General features: G+C 36.8%; 6 protein-coding genes across 6 annotated transcripts; 3 read left to right on the top strand and 3 right to left on the bottom strand.

The window, feature by feature from the left end:
• Window positions 1-75: 75 nt before the first annotated feature.
• LOC106380216 (transcription factor MYB20-like) lies at window positions 76-4,678 on the bottom strand. Its single transcript, XM_013820025.3, has 3 exons — window positions 2,301-4,678; window positions 2,053-2,182; window positions 76-1,788 (listed from the first exon to the last, which is right to left on the bottom strand). The coding sequence occupies exons 1-3, from the start codon at window positions 2,431-2,433 to the stop codon at window positions 1,353-1,355; spliced, it is 699 nt and encodes a 232-aa protein (XP_013675479.2). The 5' UTR covers window positions 2,434-4,678; the 3' UTR covers window positions 76-1,352.
• Window positions 3,783-5,629, top strand: LOC111215882. The gene is made up of 2 exons (XM_022720095.2): window positions 3,783-3,815; window positions 5,159-5,629. The coding sequence occupies exons 1-2, from the start codon at window positions 3,783-3,785 to the stop codon at window positions 5,435-5,437; spliced, it is 312 nt and encodes a 103-aa protein (XP_022575816.1). The 3' UTR covers window positions 5,438-5,629.
• Window positions 5,630-6,651: 1,022 nt separating this feature from the next.
• LOC106431539 (30S ribosomal protein S13, chloroplastic-like) lies at window positions 6,652-7,671 on the top strand. Its single transcript, XM_013872334.3, has 3 exons — window positions 6,652-6,902; window positions 7,015-7,239; window positions 7,370-7,671. The coding sequence occupies exons 1-3, from the start codon at window positions 6,786-6,788 to the stop codon at window positions 7,535-7,537; spliced, it is 510 nt and encodes a 169-aa protein (XP_013727788.1). The 5' UTR covers window positions 6,652-6,785; the 3' UTR covers window positions 7,538-7,671.
• A 96-nt stretch (window positions 7,672-7,767) lies between these two features.
• On the bottom strand, window positions 7,768-10,131 carry LOC106431529 (probable carboxylesterase 16). The gene is made up of 2 exons (XM_013872324.3): window positions 9,135-10,131; window positions 7,768-8,506 (listed from the first exon to the last, which is right to left on the bottom strand). Exons 1-2 carry the CDS (start codon window positions 9,887-9,889, stop codon window positions 7,966-7,968), a joined length of 1,296 nt encoding a protein of 431 aa, XP_013727778.2. The 5' UTR covers window positions 9,890-10,131; the 3' UTR covers window positions 7,768-7,965.
• An 839-nt stretch (window positions 10,132-10,970) lies between these two features.
• LOC106381320 (COP9 signalosome complex subunit 3) lies at window positions 10,971-13,599 on the bottom strand. Its single transcript, XM_013821223.3, has 11 exons — window positions 13,308-13,599; window positions 13,109-13,212; window positions 12,783-13,029; window positions 12,646-12,703; window positions 12,468-12,557; window positions 12,246-12,311; window positions 11,981-12,070; window positions 11,723-11,881; window positions 11,501-11,622; window positions 11,310-11,382; window positions 10,971-11,227 (listed from the first exon to the last, which is right to left on the bottom strand). Exons 1-11 carry the CDS (start codon window positions 13,490-13,492, stop codon window positions 11,156-11,158), a joined length of 1,266 nt encoding a protein of 421 aa, XP_013676677.2. The 5' UTR covers window positions 13,493-13,599; the 3' UTR covers window positions 10,971-11,155.
• A 535-nt stretch (window positions 13,600-14,134) lies between these two features.
• Window positions 14,135-15,549, top strand: LOC106430841 (phosducin-like protein 3). The gene is made up of 4 exons (XM_013871639.3): window positions 14,135-14,545; window positions 14,731-14,874; window positions 14,962-15,167; window positions 15,249-15,549. The coding sequence occupies exons 1-4, from the start codon at window positions 14,298-14,300 to the stop codon at window positions 15,419-15,421; spliced, it is 771 nt and encodes a 256-aa protein (XP_013727093.2). The 5' UTR covers window positions 14,135-14,297; the 3' UTR covers window positions 15,422-15,549.
• The last annotated feature ends 3 nt before the right edge of the window (window positions 15,550-15,552 follow it).

The following is a 15,552-nucleotide window of genomic DNA, read 5'->3' as shown; positions in this document are numbered from 1 at the left end:
AAAATAAATATATTAGCACAAGAAAATTTACAAGTACAAAAGGTGTTCATAGAGCCACAATGGTACCATCATGAAGGAAACCAATCAAAAAATTTAAAAGGAGACATAGATAGAGGACTAGCCTTTCTCATTAGCAAAAAATAATCAAATAACCAAAGAGGGGATCCCACAACAACATAAGATTGACCAAACTGATCAAGAGTTGCACTCTTGGCAATAATAAGAAAGGCTCCTCTATTAGTCTACTTAGCTTCCAACTTCGCTTTCAACTTCGCTTTCCACTTTGGTGTGGTCAATATAATGTGGTGTTTGGAATTGAAGATGCTGTGTTTTCAAGTTTTTTTTGGAAAGACCTTTGGCGTGGCCGTTTTTCAAATTTGACAGTGTTCAACTGCTTTCTGCCCTTGATTACATTACATAGTGAGTTCTTTCTTATACAGTAACTAATTCTTTATAACAATGTAATTTGAATATAAGTATATAACAGTATATTGATATAAAAAAATATTTATTAGTTTATAGATGGAATTAAGATAAATTTATCGCACTCGAGGTTTTGTAAGACAACTGGTAATATAATTATAAGAATTAATACAATGATTGCAAAACTCCAAACACTTGACGGAAGCAACATTGTCGTCACTCTCTTTTATCCCAACAACTACAGTCACCGTGATTTTAATATTATGTTTCAACTTAATTTATGTCGGAACGATCAAATCAAATCTTCTTAAGAAAAATTATAATAGTTCTCGAAATTTTGGAAGAAGTGATTACTTTAGTTGTTTTTGTTTTTTATTCAAAAAGAAAAATAAAATCAAATGCATGCTTTCGAATGAAGTTGGTATAGTTTTTATTTTATTTTTGTGAAAGTAGAGGTAGGTTCATTTTATTTGGGAACTCATTGTTAATTTGAAACGGGTCAATTTTCATATGTTTTCTTTATAGATATAATATATGTCTATTTCATTTCATGAAAGGCCGCATTGACCTAATTCACCTAACTATAAATAACACTTTGACAGCATAATGTCATATATACTATTAATTAATCCAAAACTTATTGTGTTGCACATGTAGAATTGATTTGCGGTATATGTTAACCCGTTTTCTTCCAAGAATTTTACAGTATCTATCAGTACTGGTTTCTATACGTCTCCATATATAGTTTGAACTTTGAGAAATATATATATGCATACATCTTGTATGAGAAAATATACATCATCGCGCGGTCGCCATGCATAATCCACATCTTACGTACATACATGAAACTGAGCTACAAATTACTTAAGATTATTTATATATTTATAGATATATTCAGATATATTACAATGTTATATCACATTTTGTCATTAAAGGAAAATATTATCATCAAGATTGGTGAAGAAGTCCCATGGTACCAAAGGATCTGTCATATAGGTCAATTCCCATTGCTCTAAAGAGATCGAATCTTCTGCAAAATTTGATGAAGATTCGCTTCTTGAAATATTACTATATAAAGAAGAAGACGAGATAGATATCTCGTTGCCTTGCACTTCGAATAGAGATCCGATGTCTACTTCATCTTTGAGAGTCTGTTCTTTGGTTTCTTCTCCTTCCTTGATGGTAGAACACATGTTTGGTTTTGTTATCTTGTTAGATTCGGGTTGGTCGGTAATATTATTCATTGGTTCGTGCGTAGTCGGATCTAAACCAAGATGTTTCATCTTCTTCTTGATCTTCGTGTTCCAATGGTTTTTTATCTCGTTATCCGTTCTACCAGGGAAATGAGAGGCAATTTTAGACCACCTGCAACGTCCAAAACATTCATTAAACATGTAATAAGTTGAAGGCGTGATTAAAGGGTTCAGCATATAACGTGATTATATCACACACTTTATATTACGTCTCCAAATCAACTTACCATTTTACCCCAAAAAAATCAACTTACCATGCAGAAGTTTTTTATATTTATAAGTCCATGCAGAAGTATATGCGTCAAGCTCAGGTTTATCTCATAATTTATGATATAGAGTAGCGGTAATATATTATAAAAATGAAATGATCGTATACCGGTTGCCAAGTTGAGAGTGAAGTTCCATAATACGTTCTTCTTCAGCATCAGTAAACCCACCTCTCTTGAGATCCGGTCTCAGATAATTAATCCATCTCAGTCTACAGCTCTTACCACATCTCAACAAACCTTCATGCACACGTAAACATTTAAACAAACACAAATAACATAAGAAATAAGCCTAATTATGGATGCTTAAATAAGCATAAATATATACATATATCTGAAGGTATAAGCAGACAAGTACCTGCGAGTTTGGGGACAATTCTCCAGCAGTGGATGCCATTGTTAAGAATGAAGTTCATGAGTCTATGATCTTCTTCTATAGTCCATGGACCTCTCTTCAATCCAATTTTCTCACAGCAAGGTCTCCTCCCCATTGGCTTTTTCTTTTACTAAAAAGCAAGCTCTATAATGACATTTATCAAATGTAATGCATATAGCTATAATGCTAATATAAAGCAAAGCGAGAGAGCTTGATGTGTTAGCCAGAAAATATAAAGAAGAGAGCTTTGAATCAGGTCATGGGCAATACCTATAAATAATAAGAGGTGAGTTGGGTAGGGAAAGATTCTCTCTTTTGACAGGTCACTTACAACGTAAAAGACAAATAAATCCAAAATTAATGCAAAACACTAATAAGTGAAGCAGTAAACAATGATTACGGAGACGCTTAAACAAAGATTTAGTGAGAAGTGTGTGAGGTTGTTTTAAAGTATTATGAACTAGTCGACAAATTTAGCTTATAATCAATTAGTTATCAAAGGCTGCGGTAAAGCAATACTTAAACTGAATGCGTATAAGTAATTTTTTTTTACTTTATAAATAAATTCTTGCATCAATATGTTGTAGTAGTATATAGCCATTGCAAGTTATTAATTTGTTTGCTTTATTGTAATAAAAAATTCTTATTGTTGAGTTGATGATATATAAATGGTTTGTTTACTTTAATTGGTTACTATGAATTAACTGATTATTGTTTTGTTAAAAGTTTGATTAAAAGAAAACTGTTTAAGATTTGTTTTGATCTATCGGTCCCCTCCTCCAGGACGTTGTGCTTATTCTGTCATCAAGGCATCTTTTATTTTTCAACTATTTTCTGTAAACATTTTGAATAGTTGTTGTGAACATTTGATGACTCCACTTATTACGTCATCATTTGTTAAGTTTGCAATTCACGATTAGGCAACTTGCTTAATATAGAATGTCAATATTTCTATTCGTTTGCTAAGATAAATTTACTAGTTACTATAAGTTTAACGCTCTCAATTAAGAAAAGTAGAACTGGTATGTTCAGTCGTACTGAAATAAATCCACAATTCATGATTAAAAGAAAACAGTTTAAGATTATTGTTTTATGTCATCATCTAATATTACATGTTTGCAATATTAGATGTTATTAATTAAGCTACACTGGTTGGAACAAATGTTTTTAATAAAAAATAGTTTGGGTCAAAATTATACTATACCTCGAAACTTAAAAAAAAAACAGATATTGTTACTATTTAAGATGTATACACTAGTGACTGAAAATGTAGTGCAAATACTTTAGTCATCAAGGTAAAGCTTCAAGCACAATATCAATGTATCACCATAAACTAGTTTGCAATAGCTATTAATCTAAGTAATATTTTCATTTCATAGTTTATACAGAACTGGTATGTTCAGTCGTACTGAAATAAATCCACAATTGCATTAAAAATACTAAAATTGGAGGGGTTTCGGGTTCATGCACGAAGGAATATTCTCGAAGTACTCTAAGGTATATGCATATATCAAATAAATAGAAATCTATCTAAGCATATGTTGTAAAACAATTGTGAAGGTTATTAGGCTATATGTCATAATCTACTATTTAATCGTGAACTACCAACCCAAATGATTTTAAAAGAGAAAAACGATCATATGTATCTAAATTTTATTATTCTTATTTCCTTTATCAAATACTTAATCCCGTATACCTCATAATGGTATGTGAACATTCATTTTGCATCAAACTATATTCTACTGTTTGTATTATGTATTACACTACTGCTATGTGACTTTATACGGCCTTAGTCAACAGAATAACTATATTTTAATTACTCGCATTATCATTTGCGAGGTGCATCATAATCTTGACGAAAACAAGATTGTAGCTAACCAAATATTCGATTTTGTTTCGGTTCACTGAACTGAACTACATTTTAGACTAATATAGAGTATTAAATACGTGAGGGACCGTTAAGCTAAAAAGTATACGAGAGATGGGTCAGAAAAGTATTAATACGAGAGACCAAATCAAAAAGTCATCAACTTTAAGCCCACTAATAAACAAATTTACGTTTGTAGCCCATTAGTTCCAACCTAATCCTGTATCTTCACTAACTTGTTTGCTATCAAACTTGTTGCCAGAACTTGGAAATTGGTAATCAAAGCCATGAAACTGAACTAAACCAATATTATATATTGGCTGCAACTGGATTGTAAATATGTGGGGTAAAAGCTTTTGGAATGGTTTATTCTATATTCTTTTTTATCATTCCATCAATTCTACAAAATATAAAAAAAACACTCATAGACATTTTTATAATTTTAAATATATAAAAAAATACCAAAAAAATCTATAAAAAATGAATAGAATGAATATATTCCACTTTCAGGATGTTTCATTCATTTTTATTCCATCAATTCCATTTTATACCACACCACTAGCCAAAAAAAGCAGACCGGCCTCATAGAATGTGCATTACCGCAATTGCTATTTGGTTTGGTAGCAGTTTAACAAAACCTGAGCTAGAATCGATCCCTAATCAATCCGAAACTATTTGGTTTAGTCAAGACACGTTCCTCGTTATATGACGAACAAGTAAAATACATGTTCCAGAACATGAACCAACATATTACATGTAAATGGATGCCACTAACAAATTCAGACAGATCACCACGTTCACCTTTCTGTCCTTTCATTTTTTTTTTTAAATGTCTAAGCGATTAACATGTAATGATAACGACTTAATGATCATTTCGATACCAAGACTCGCTCTTAGGCGTTGACTTTTAAATATACTAACCATTTTTATACAACCATTCACTCTCTATAAATTGAGTCCCCTTTATTGATAGATCCCACAGAGAACAGCAAAGAAAGTCATCACAGACGACGAGGAAGGAGAAAGAAGAATTCAAATGGCAGCAAGAAGTTCATTGATCCGCTTTGCCTTCGTCTGCATTGTCTTGGCCGTATTGGTCATGACTGCCGAGTCACACGCCGGGCACCACCATGGTCCAGCTAAGGCTCCCGCTATGGCTCCAGGTGCTCCGGCTCCAAGTGCTGCCACTTTCTCCGCATATCCTCAGCTCATTGCCACCGCGTTGGTCGGTGCCTTGTCTTTCGTTTTCTAAGATGTGTTTCCCATCATCTTCCGAGTGTTTGCCTTCTGAGTTGTTAATTACTTTTACATTTTAATGTCTTCCTTGTTTTTGTTTGGTCATTAACCAAAACAAAAAGTTTGTGATGTTCTGTGTTTATCACAATAATTAATATCTATAAAACATCTATCATTTTATGTTTTATCATATTCATCTCTTTATATATACCAGATCTTCTTCTGACAAATTAATGCATTATAAATTCATAATGGATCGTTCAGACTTGTTTTATTTCATATTTTTCTTTATAAAGACGTTCACTGGCATGTTACCTTGGACTATTTAATTGCTTTTAATTAATTCTATAGCCTTGCATTCATTTAAGTAAAAAAAATTTATCCAATATAAAGATGAAAATCAGCTTTCTAAACAGAATAACGAGTTGCAAGCCTTAGGAGTTAGGACGTTACAAATTTACAATAATGGGCATGTTTTCTACAAAATATTCAGATGTCTGTGTGTTACGTGTTTGTGATAATCTGAAAAGTGCATATCGGACATTGGTTTTGTAAGCAATGAGTATCTCTACTTCGGCTACTAAAACAGTGACAAGCTTTTTATATAGTTTTATGGATAATATCTCCAAGCACCACGAAGCAAGATAAGAAAAAATACACACCAGAAAGCTGAATTTGCAGCCAAAATCATAAGTACAAACTCCACTGAATCAAATGAGCAAAATGAACAAAAGCAAGACAACTTAAATTTCAGTAGAACAACATGTAAACGTTAACGACCATCTTAGTAGTGTTTCGTTTCTATAGATAACCGTCCATCTCAATAGTTAACAAGACTCATTCTTCTCCATTGACTTTGCATGCATCCACTACTCCATTATTATTCTCTCTCTCTCTCTCTCTCTCTCCAATTTTAATTGATGTTGTAGCCTTATACTCACTCAAAAGACATAGATAACTGAATAAATAGTAAAAGTAATTATGGGCATGATGACTCAACAAAGTAAAGGGTGTGTATTCATGCCTGTTTTTTTTCTAGGTAGACTTTGTGTTAGTCCACTAACCATTCTTTTATACATTCAATCTCTCTATCTCCGACTCTTTCTAGTATTGTACCCTCCTTCCCCTCATTTAAAAATACAGAGAGATAATTGAATAAATATTGAAATTGGGGACTGAAAAAGAAAATATTTGTGTATTAAAAGGGGATTAATTCATCATTCCAGGCCTTTCGATAAAATAATAATGGGCTAGGCCCAATAAGTATTTATTTTGATACGACGTTTGCCTTATCCGTTCAGCTCATCATCTTCTTCCTCGCCTCTGAAGTTTCAAAAATCCAAAGGAAGAGGATAGATAGAACAATGGCGCAGATGGTTGCGATGCCCGTAGCGCACTCGCTCTCCCTCATTTGCAACTGGACAAAACCCAATCCTCTCACTCGCAACACTGTTGCTCTCCCAGCTTCAAACGCTCCCAATGTAATAATTTCTCAAAAGACTCTCTCTTTCTCTCTCTCTCTCTCTCTCGCGTATGAATGATTGTTGTGATTGAGAAGTTCTCAACTTTGATTCCTTTGTGTCGGAATTGCAGAAGCAGAGTCTGAGCATCAGATGTGCTCGTGTTGGAGGTGTGGAGATTCCGAGTAACAAGAGGATTGAGTACTCTCTTCAGTACATTCATGGGATTGGTCGAACCAGAGCTCGTCAGATACTCGTTGATCTTCAGATGGAGAACAAGATTACTAAAGACATGGCTGAGGAAGAGCTCATCGTTCTTCGTGATGAAGTCTCCAAGTATATGATCGAGGGTGATCTGGTACATTCACTCTTTTCTCCTAAAGCTTTTTTTTTGTAATATGTTCATAATAAATGGTTTGTCTCTTTAGAGATAAGAAAATTACTTTAGACTGAACTGTGAGATTGTTTTTACTTTGTGTTTTGTGCAGAGGAGGTTCAATGCTCTTGCTATCAAAAGATTGAAGGAGATACAGTGTTACCGTGGTGTAAGGCACATCCAAGGCCTGCCATGTCGTGGACAGAGAACCAAGAACAACTGCAGAACTCTTAAAGGCAAGAAAATTGCTATTGCTGGCAAGAAGAAAGTTTCCAAGTAACCAACCCATCTGATCTTCATGTCCTTCTAGTTTCTCTGCTTGAAATGTAATTTGTAATCACTGAGACCTGGCTCGAATTGAGCCCTTTCCATATTATCTTCCGGCTTATTATTATTGTTACATATCTTTCATGAGTCATGATCTTTAAGTTCCAGAGAAAGTGGAAGCTTTCAGCGTTCAAGAATGGTTCAGTGGATTCAAGTGTTTCTAATCTCCAAGATGATGTCAAATCAAGAACAAAAATGGTTTATTCAGAATACGTACATAATGACTACATCATAGAACACCCCCAAGAAATAAAAAAATTGATGATATTTTGCAAAAGAAGACTCATAATCTTAAGTCGTCCGTAATCCTATTCACAAAATCTTTCTACATACAAAAAAAGGAAGAGAATGAATGATAATATAATAACAGGATATATAATCTCAGTAAGAGAACTCATGGCCTCGGAGAGAAATATATTTCTTGACCCATATAGCAATATCTTCGGCGCAGGCCTGCGCCTGAGGAGTCTTGAGAAGCATATCAAGCGTTGCAAACTCATGAACCGCGTCTTTGTATTCTAAAACTGGTGAATCTACGTTTACCTTTCTAAGCTCCTCTGCGTAAGCAATGGCTCGATCTCTCATCCAGTCGTGTTCAGCCACTACTGTGAGAGTTGGCGGCATTAGCTTCAGAGGCGGTCCGCTGCGGTTATGGGCTAGTGGGTTTGCTGCCGGGTGGTCAAAGTCGAACTCTTTCTCTGGTAAGAAGAGTTTCCAGGCGAGGACGGAGACGGGCTTGTCGTAGAAGTAGGAGTTTGCTAGCTTTATTTCGGATTGCGTTGGGTTGTTTCCGATGAAAAATGGGTACATTAGAACCTGTGCAACGACTTTAACGGGATCTAGAAGTTTTCCGGCTTCCACTGCTTTCCGTGCTACGTAGTCTGCTATGTTCCCACCACAGCTCACCCCAAGAAGAACACATCTGTGTTAAAGTCATAAACCCAACAAGTTGAGAAACAGAACTTGATGTGAGATGTAAGCAATTGAAGATCAGCTTATCTAAGCGCATCTAACTAAATAGTTATAGTATAACCTCAAAAGTTAAAACTATTCTAAAGATCTAATCTGCCGAAATGTGTCTAAATTCCATAAATCAATTTCTGCAAACAAAATATCAATATAGCTGAAACAATCTAAACCAAAGCGTGTTCTTAGGTCAGTTAACATAAACGTTCCATGAACACATTAAAGTCCAAATATTTGAAGTGGACATTATCTAAAACCTTGAGAGCAACTCACTCTATGGTCCATTACAGCTTTACTTTAGCTGTCTCTAACTAATACCTCTTAAATTTTTATACGTTGTTTGTCTTTAAGCAAACACAAACTTGTGAAAAGAAAGATACACAGCAACACATCTGTTTTAAAACCATAAAGTGACAAACAGCTCTTGATGTGAGATTCCAACCAATGGAAGATCAGCTTATCTAAGTCCACCTAACAATTTGTTCCTAGCTATCCATAGATAATCTCAAAAACTATTCTAAAGATCTAATCTTTCTAAATGTGTCTACATTCCAGAAATCAATATCGCTGTAACGATCACAAACCTGGAAGGATCGGCGTGAGCAGCGAGCCAAGGCTCAACCATAGAAGCACCAAAAGCATCAACAATATGCCCTTGAACATTCACTTTCTTCAACTCAACGCCATTAACACGTCTATTATTATTCCCCAAAGACTTACAACAATCAGCCAAGTTAGCCTGCTTCCCAAGCCAATGCAGCACCTTGACACCATCCTCAAACGCAGCAGGATACCTATTCTCGGGAGCAAGCCTATACCCAACCGCCAACACAATCACATCGCACACTTTCGCGATCCTCCGGCAAAAGAAGTCGTTCGCCGCCGAGTCCGAACCCCCGCTCACCCACCCTCCGCCGTGAAACTGCAGCATCACCGGCAGTTTCCGCGAGCTCCTCTTCGGAGACGGCGCGTATCCTCCGTACGGCTCCAGATTCTCGGATCCGTAGCTGTTTCTTCGAGTCTCCGGCGCCGGAGAGGAGTGATTGAGAGGGGTGAGGCTGTGTCTCCGATCGGATCTGGGCTCGGTTGGGGAGAGAGCCGATTCGGGGAGGAAGATGCGGACCGTGAGCGAGGTCATCGGATCGATGTGGATGTCTTTGGTCGCGACCCCGTCGGCGAAGGAAGGGTTCGCGGCGGCGACGGATTCGTCGGATCGGGTCGAGACGCCGAAGGAGTCGGGTGGGGCATGATCCGGTGAGATTGAGATGAGGCTCTGGAGACGGTGTTTGAGGAGGAGCTTGAAGAAGACACTGTAGAGTTTCACAGCTACGCTTGGCATTGGTGTTGAGCGGAGGTCTCGCCTCCGAGTTGAAATTGAACGGAGACTGAGATCGAATTTGTTTGAAAGATTCAAAATTGATGAAGCCCAGTTTCGGGTTCTATGACTAATTTACAGAGAATATGAAATGATGATGACGAAGGAGAAGAAGATAGATAGAAAGAGAGGGAGAGATGATTGTGGACGAAGTGTCGTCGTTGCCTATTGGTATGAGACGAGAAAGTTATCACCTGCAACGCGTTTACCGTAAGTTAGAAAGTCCTGTACGTTCTAGATACGTACATTTGCTAAAAGTATTTTTTTCTTAGCGTATATATGTTGTTCACTGATTATGTAAATTTATGGAATGAGATTCCAAATCATTAATCATAGAGACTGCCATTTCATTATGTTTCATTGTTTCAATCATGACCTTATATGGCATAAAGACAGCTCTAGACATGAATTATTTTATTATAACATCCATTACTAGCCCATCTTGGTTATATTCATTTTTGAAGCTGAAATCTTTTGTTTTTGTTAATCAAAAGTTAAACGTAAATTTGGGAATGTAACAAAGGATGCTACCCTGAATTAGTCTTTGAATAATTGTCTGACCATCTTGCTCAAGGACTTAAAATGGTTGATAATTTTATTCAATATTCAAATGAAACTCTTGCATAAAAATAATTACGGGAAAAGAAAAGAAAGAAAACCTTGAAAAATTCCAAGAACTTTGGTCGCTCCTGGCGAACTTGACCCTGCGTTAAAAATCAAAGACTCTAGAGAGAAATGAGCACGACATACAGAATATTAAACTCGCACTAATTGTCATTCAAAATAAAGAGTTTTGACACTAATTTCCAATACTATACTCGGTCGGAAAGGGCTAGTCTACAATAGCGACCCGGCATACGTAAATGATTAAGAAAATGGCGCGGCGGGAGAACCTTTTAATTTCTGGTAATGGGCCTTAAACTAGCCCAAACCCAAATCACAACGGGACGACAACCTATCAGATTTCCCCAAAACGACAGCAGTTCAAAATCTTTATAAAGCAGAAAGGTTCCTCTCCGGACAATCAATAATGCAGTTTAGCAAAAGAGACAACTAATCGCATTTTTAAGTAACGATAAAAGATTAACAGCGGTTCAAAATGTTCTCTACTTGTTGGCCATTGTGAGAAAAAAATAATATTAAACTTCATAACCAACACAAAAGAACAAAGAAACGTTGTCCAGATTCACAACTACGGTTCTCTCTGAGCCAAGTTTAGTTCCTTCAGGTTTACATGGAGAACTTCTGAGGGACTGTATCAAAATCTTCCCCAAAGTCATACCTTTGCCTTTCCCTTCCAACCTGAGATAAAGTCTTCAACGGTTTAGTCTGAGAAACTTAGGTTCCAGGACCGAACAATCTATAAAACATGGCATTTAGTTACCTTTCCCAAGTATAAAGGATCACATGACAAGCTCTCATCCATGGCTATGAGATTCTTCGACAGCCCAATCGTCCTGAAAATCATATAAACAAAAAGCTTATTTAATGATATTACTCTACACAGACCAATCAATTCATTTCTCTATCAGTTTGATTCCATGTGACAGCAGAGTACTAGGTTTGTAGACAGACCTTTGAATGACAGAATCCATTATCTCTATCATCTCACTGGTTTTGTACTGCTCAGGGTCCTCCAAGAATCTGACCATTCCATCTTTCTGGTTGATAAGGGCATGTATCTGACCATCCTGGATCTGCAAGTTTGGAAAGAAAACATCATATTGTCATATAACAGTTATGGTAATAAATCTATCTTCCAAAAAAATTAAGTGTGGGACACAAAAGATACAGTACCATCTGGAGCACACGCATTTCCGCCTCCTTAGCATTGGCAAGCTGGACCATGTTGGCTATATCTTGAAGCGACAAGGTCAAGTACTTCTGAGTCAATCTCAGAATGTTCCGCTTGTAAAGAGATGCAACTGCTTGCTTAACTAATCCAAGGTTATTGTCCTGAAAAATGGAGTGAATGAAGCTCAATCAATGCAAGTTATAGGGTGAATGAAGATTTAATATCAAAACTACAGTGAGAACTTTAGGGGAGACTTTTACCTTTTCAAAATCTGAGCTGTTGGCCACAACCACTGCCTCTAGTTCACTGATTTTCCCGTCGTTGTAACGCATACCCACCTCAATGTAAGGCTGAGAAAAGAGTGAATGATAAAATTATAAGCTTATATATAAATCTAGCTAGTATATGGGTACAAAGCAGCTGAATAAACTGGTCTGAACTGAAAAGAACTCATCATAGGGGTAAAGTGAAGACATCATAACGTAGACAAACGATAAATGTATAACTGATACGGTTCAAACTTACTGTACACCAGGTTTTGAAGCTACTCTTAGCTGTTGTAGAAGCGCACTTGGGGAGACTGATGCTAAACTGCACAAGTCAAAATAACACAATATAATTTAAAAAAACACCATAAGATAAACCAACGTTACTCAAAACATCCAATGGATCAGGCTCATGCAATATGCTAGCTCTCACGACAGAAAACTAGATAAACAAAATATCAAAACATGAACGTAGCCTTACCTGTCCAGAGTGAATGAGAGTCACCAGTATGTACTTTTTGTACGCCTCAAGAGCTATGGCATTGACAATATGCATTGGAGCAGTGACAACCTGAAAAAAAAAGCACTTCGATCGAGTTAACTAAAGCAAAAGTCCATGATGGCTTAAAACACGTGAAAAAGTAAACAGGATGCATTACATTGTAAAGAAGCTCCAATGCTTTCTGGAATCTCTTCAACCCAATGCATATCATTCCCCTGACAAAAATGGAATCTATAAGTTACTTCTGGTGTATTAACATAGGGGTCAAGAACGAATGAGGGAAAACTGGCATACCCATAATAGCAATAGAGATAAAATTCCCTTGGCTGGTCAACCTCCAAGATATCATCACTAAGAACGGAGAAACCAGCTTTATAGCACTTAGCCAGCAAACACAGCTGAAGACAATCCGGATGCAACGCAGTCAAACGTTTGGTAGAGACCTGAACCTTACGAACAGCTGCCAACAGTGGCGCCACACCTAGTAAAGGATCTCTGAGCTCCAAAACTTTGTCTTTGAATCTCTTACAAAGAGAAACAACTGCAAGAAATCAAAATAACAACATCATCACCATCATCATAAACCCTAAAGATAACAGCACAGAGAGAGACGAGATTACATTTCTCGCTCGCTAAACGAATCTGCACAGCATCGCAAGCGTTGATGAACCGAGCAATTAACAAGACTTTCTCCTTCGACACTGGACCATACGTAAGAACGTCGCTGAAACAATCAAAACAAAGGAACAAATAAACATCCTTGGAATCTATCAAGCTCATCATCATCACACAGCCAGAGCCATACGGTGATAAACTCACAGGAGATAGAGGTAGCCGAGAGAATGCTTCGAGGGATCGAGCTGGTCAAGAGTAGAGAGCTGAAGCTCCGAGTCGGTTCGGAGCGAGTCCACAGCTCCTTTCAAAACATCGTGAAGTGCATATAGATCCCCGGAGCTCGCTGATAGACCCTGGATTGACGTTATCACAGCCTCCACCGTGCTCATACCTCCGATCGTATAGAATATTCCGACGAATACAAACCCTAATCGATCGCCCTTTCTCCCTCTCAAAAACACTTTCACAAATTAATTATCTCTGGAGCTTCTCCATAAACAGCTCTCAAGTCCAAACTCATAAACCGATTCTAACCGTCTTCTAAATCAGATATTATCGGACCGGTATGAATCAGATAAAAAATAGCTACTTCGGTACTGTTCGGTTAACTAGACCATTTGCGGGTTGTTTAATTATCTCTAGATCTTCTCATAACTTTTATATTTTGTGAAAAATAATTTTCATTTAGTGATAAAATTTTAAAATTTACTGTGAATTTATATCATAAAATTTAAATTTTGAGTATATATAAAAATTATTTCTTGATATTTATATAAATTAATAAAAATAAAATTTAAAAGGTCTTTGATTAGACGTAATACAAGTTGGATTATGGTAAGGCAGATAAAACCATCCAAGATGAATCATTATTTTTTACATAGTGGTAAAATTTTCGGTTATAATGTTTTCATATAAAAAATACTTTTCATAATTTATAAAATAATAAATTTGTTTAAAAAAATTAGTTTTTAGTCAAAAAACCGATTGCTAACCGTGTTATAATTAGATACTGTCGGACCGATATGAATCAGACAAGACAGTAAAACCATTAGCGGGTCTGAGTAGTGACCTTTACCACCGGCGACGAGATTGCGATTACAGAGTGTCAAAGCAATCTGCTTTTTCCTTATTCTCTCAGATTCAAAGCTTCTCTTTAAACGGAGATTAGTTGAAGCTTCGTAAGTTGTGAAATCTATGGCGGATTATCATTTTGTCTACAAGGACGTCGAAGGAACGTCGACGCAATGGGACGATATCCAGCGGAAGCTGGGGAATCTCCCGGCGAAGGCTCCGGCTTTCAAACCTCCGGCGTATACTCCGGAACAAGACGAGTCTTCAGCTCCAAAGGACCAAGCTTGGTTCGATAAGAAAACAGAGGAGGAGCTCGAGGATCTTGAGGACGACAAAGATCTCGACGATGATCGCTTCCTCGAAGAATACAGGTTTCCAGATCGCATCCAACATTCCGATTTTGTATTTACCATCTTAGTTGAACCCCTAGTGCTTAGCTTTTGAATCCTCTGTTTTTCTGGATCAAGCTCTGTTTTTTTTATTGATTTGTTTATGTTTTGGATATGAAACGCATCGTTTAGTAATGCCTGTCTTTAATGTTTTGGTGCTTTGATAGGAAGAAGAGGTTGACAGAGCTGAGAGAAGCTGCTAAAGTTAAAAGGTATGGATCAGTGACTCCCATCTCAAGCTCTGATTTCATGCGGGAGGTTACACAAGCTTCTGCTGAAGACTGGGTTGTTGTATGTCTCTACAAAGATGGGTATGTGTTTTTTTTGTAATAGTCCTGAATCTTATTACATGCTTGAGACACTAACCTTTTTGTTCATTTACTTGTTTGATCTGGTAGTTTTGCGGAGTGTGGTTTGCTATTGGGTTGTTTGGACGAATTGTCTAGCAGATACCCGGCAACGAAGTTTGTTAAGATTATATCCACTGATTGTATTCCTAACTACCCTGATTGCAATCTTCCTACCTTGGTCGTGTACCGTCATGGTGCTGTTAAAGGAACACATGTAGGGTTGAAGAGTGTTGGCCGTAGGTGCACCCCTGAGAGTAAGTTTGAAGCCTTCTTGTTGTTTGATGTTTGATTCGTCTGATCTAAATGATGTCTGAACATGTTTGTTGCTTTTGCAGGTGTAGCCTTAGTTTTGTGTCAGTCGGAGCCGGTTCTTAACGATGGTAAAAGTGGAGATGATGACTCCTCAAGGGAGGCTGTGATGGCTGGAGTACGAAGACAGTTCATAGAACGAGTGGTAAAAGACCATGAAGATAAGGATAACGATGATGATGGTTACAATAGCGATTAGAAGCTTCTCTATTTTTCTCTGTTGGTTATGCTTTTTGTCTTTTGTGACTGGTAAACAAAAGTGATGACTTCACTTTTTTTTTTTTTTTTCAAATGAACCAATCTTCTTATTAAGCAAACCAACAACCATAG

Source organism: Brassica napus, chromosome A3, assembly GCF_020379485.1.
Source record: "Brassica napus cultivar Da-Ae chromosome A3, Da-Ae, whole genome shotgun sequence".
Classification (NCBI taxonomy): domain Eukaryota; kingdom Viridiplantae; phylum Streptophyta; class Magnoliopsida; order Brassicales; family Brassicaceae; genus Brassica; species Brassica napus.
Note: the sequence above shows the minus strand (reverse complement) of the source record. Positions and strands in the feature narration are given on the sequence as shown.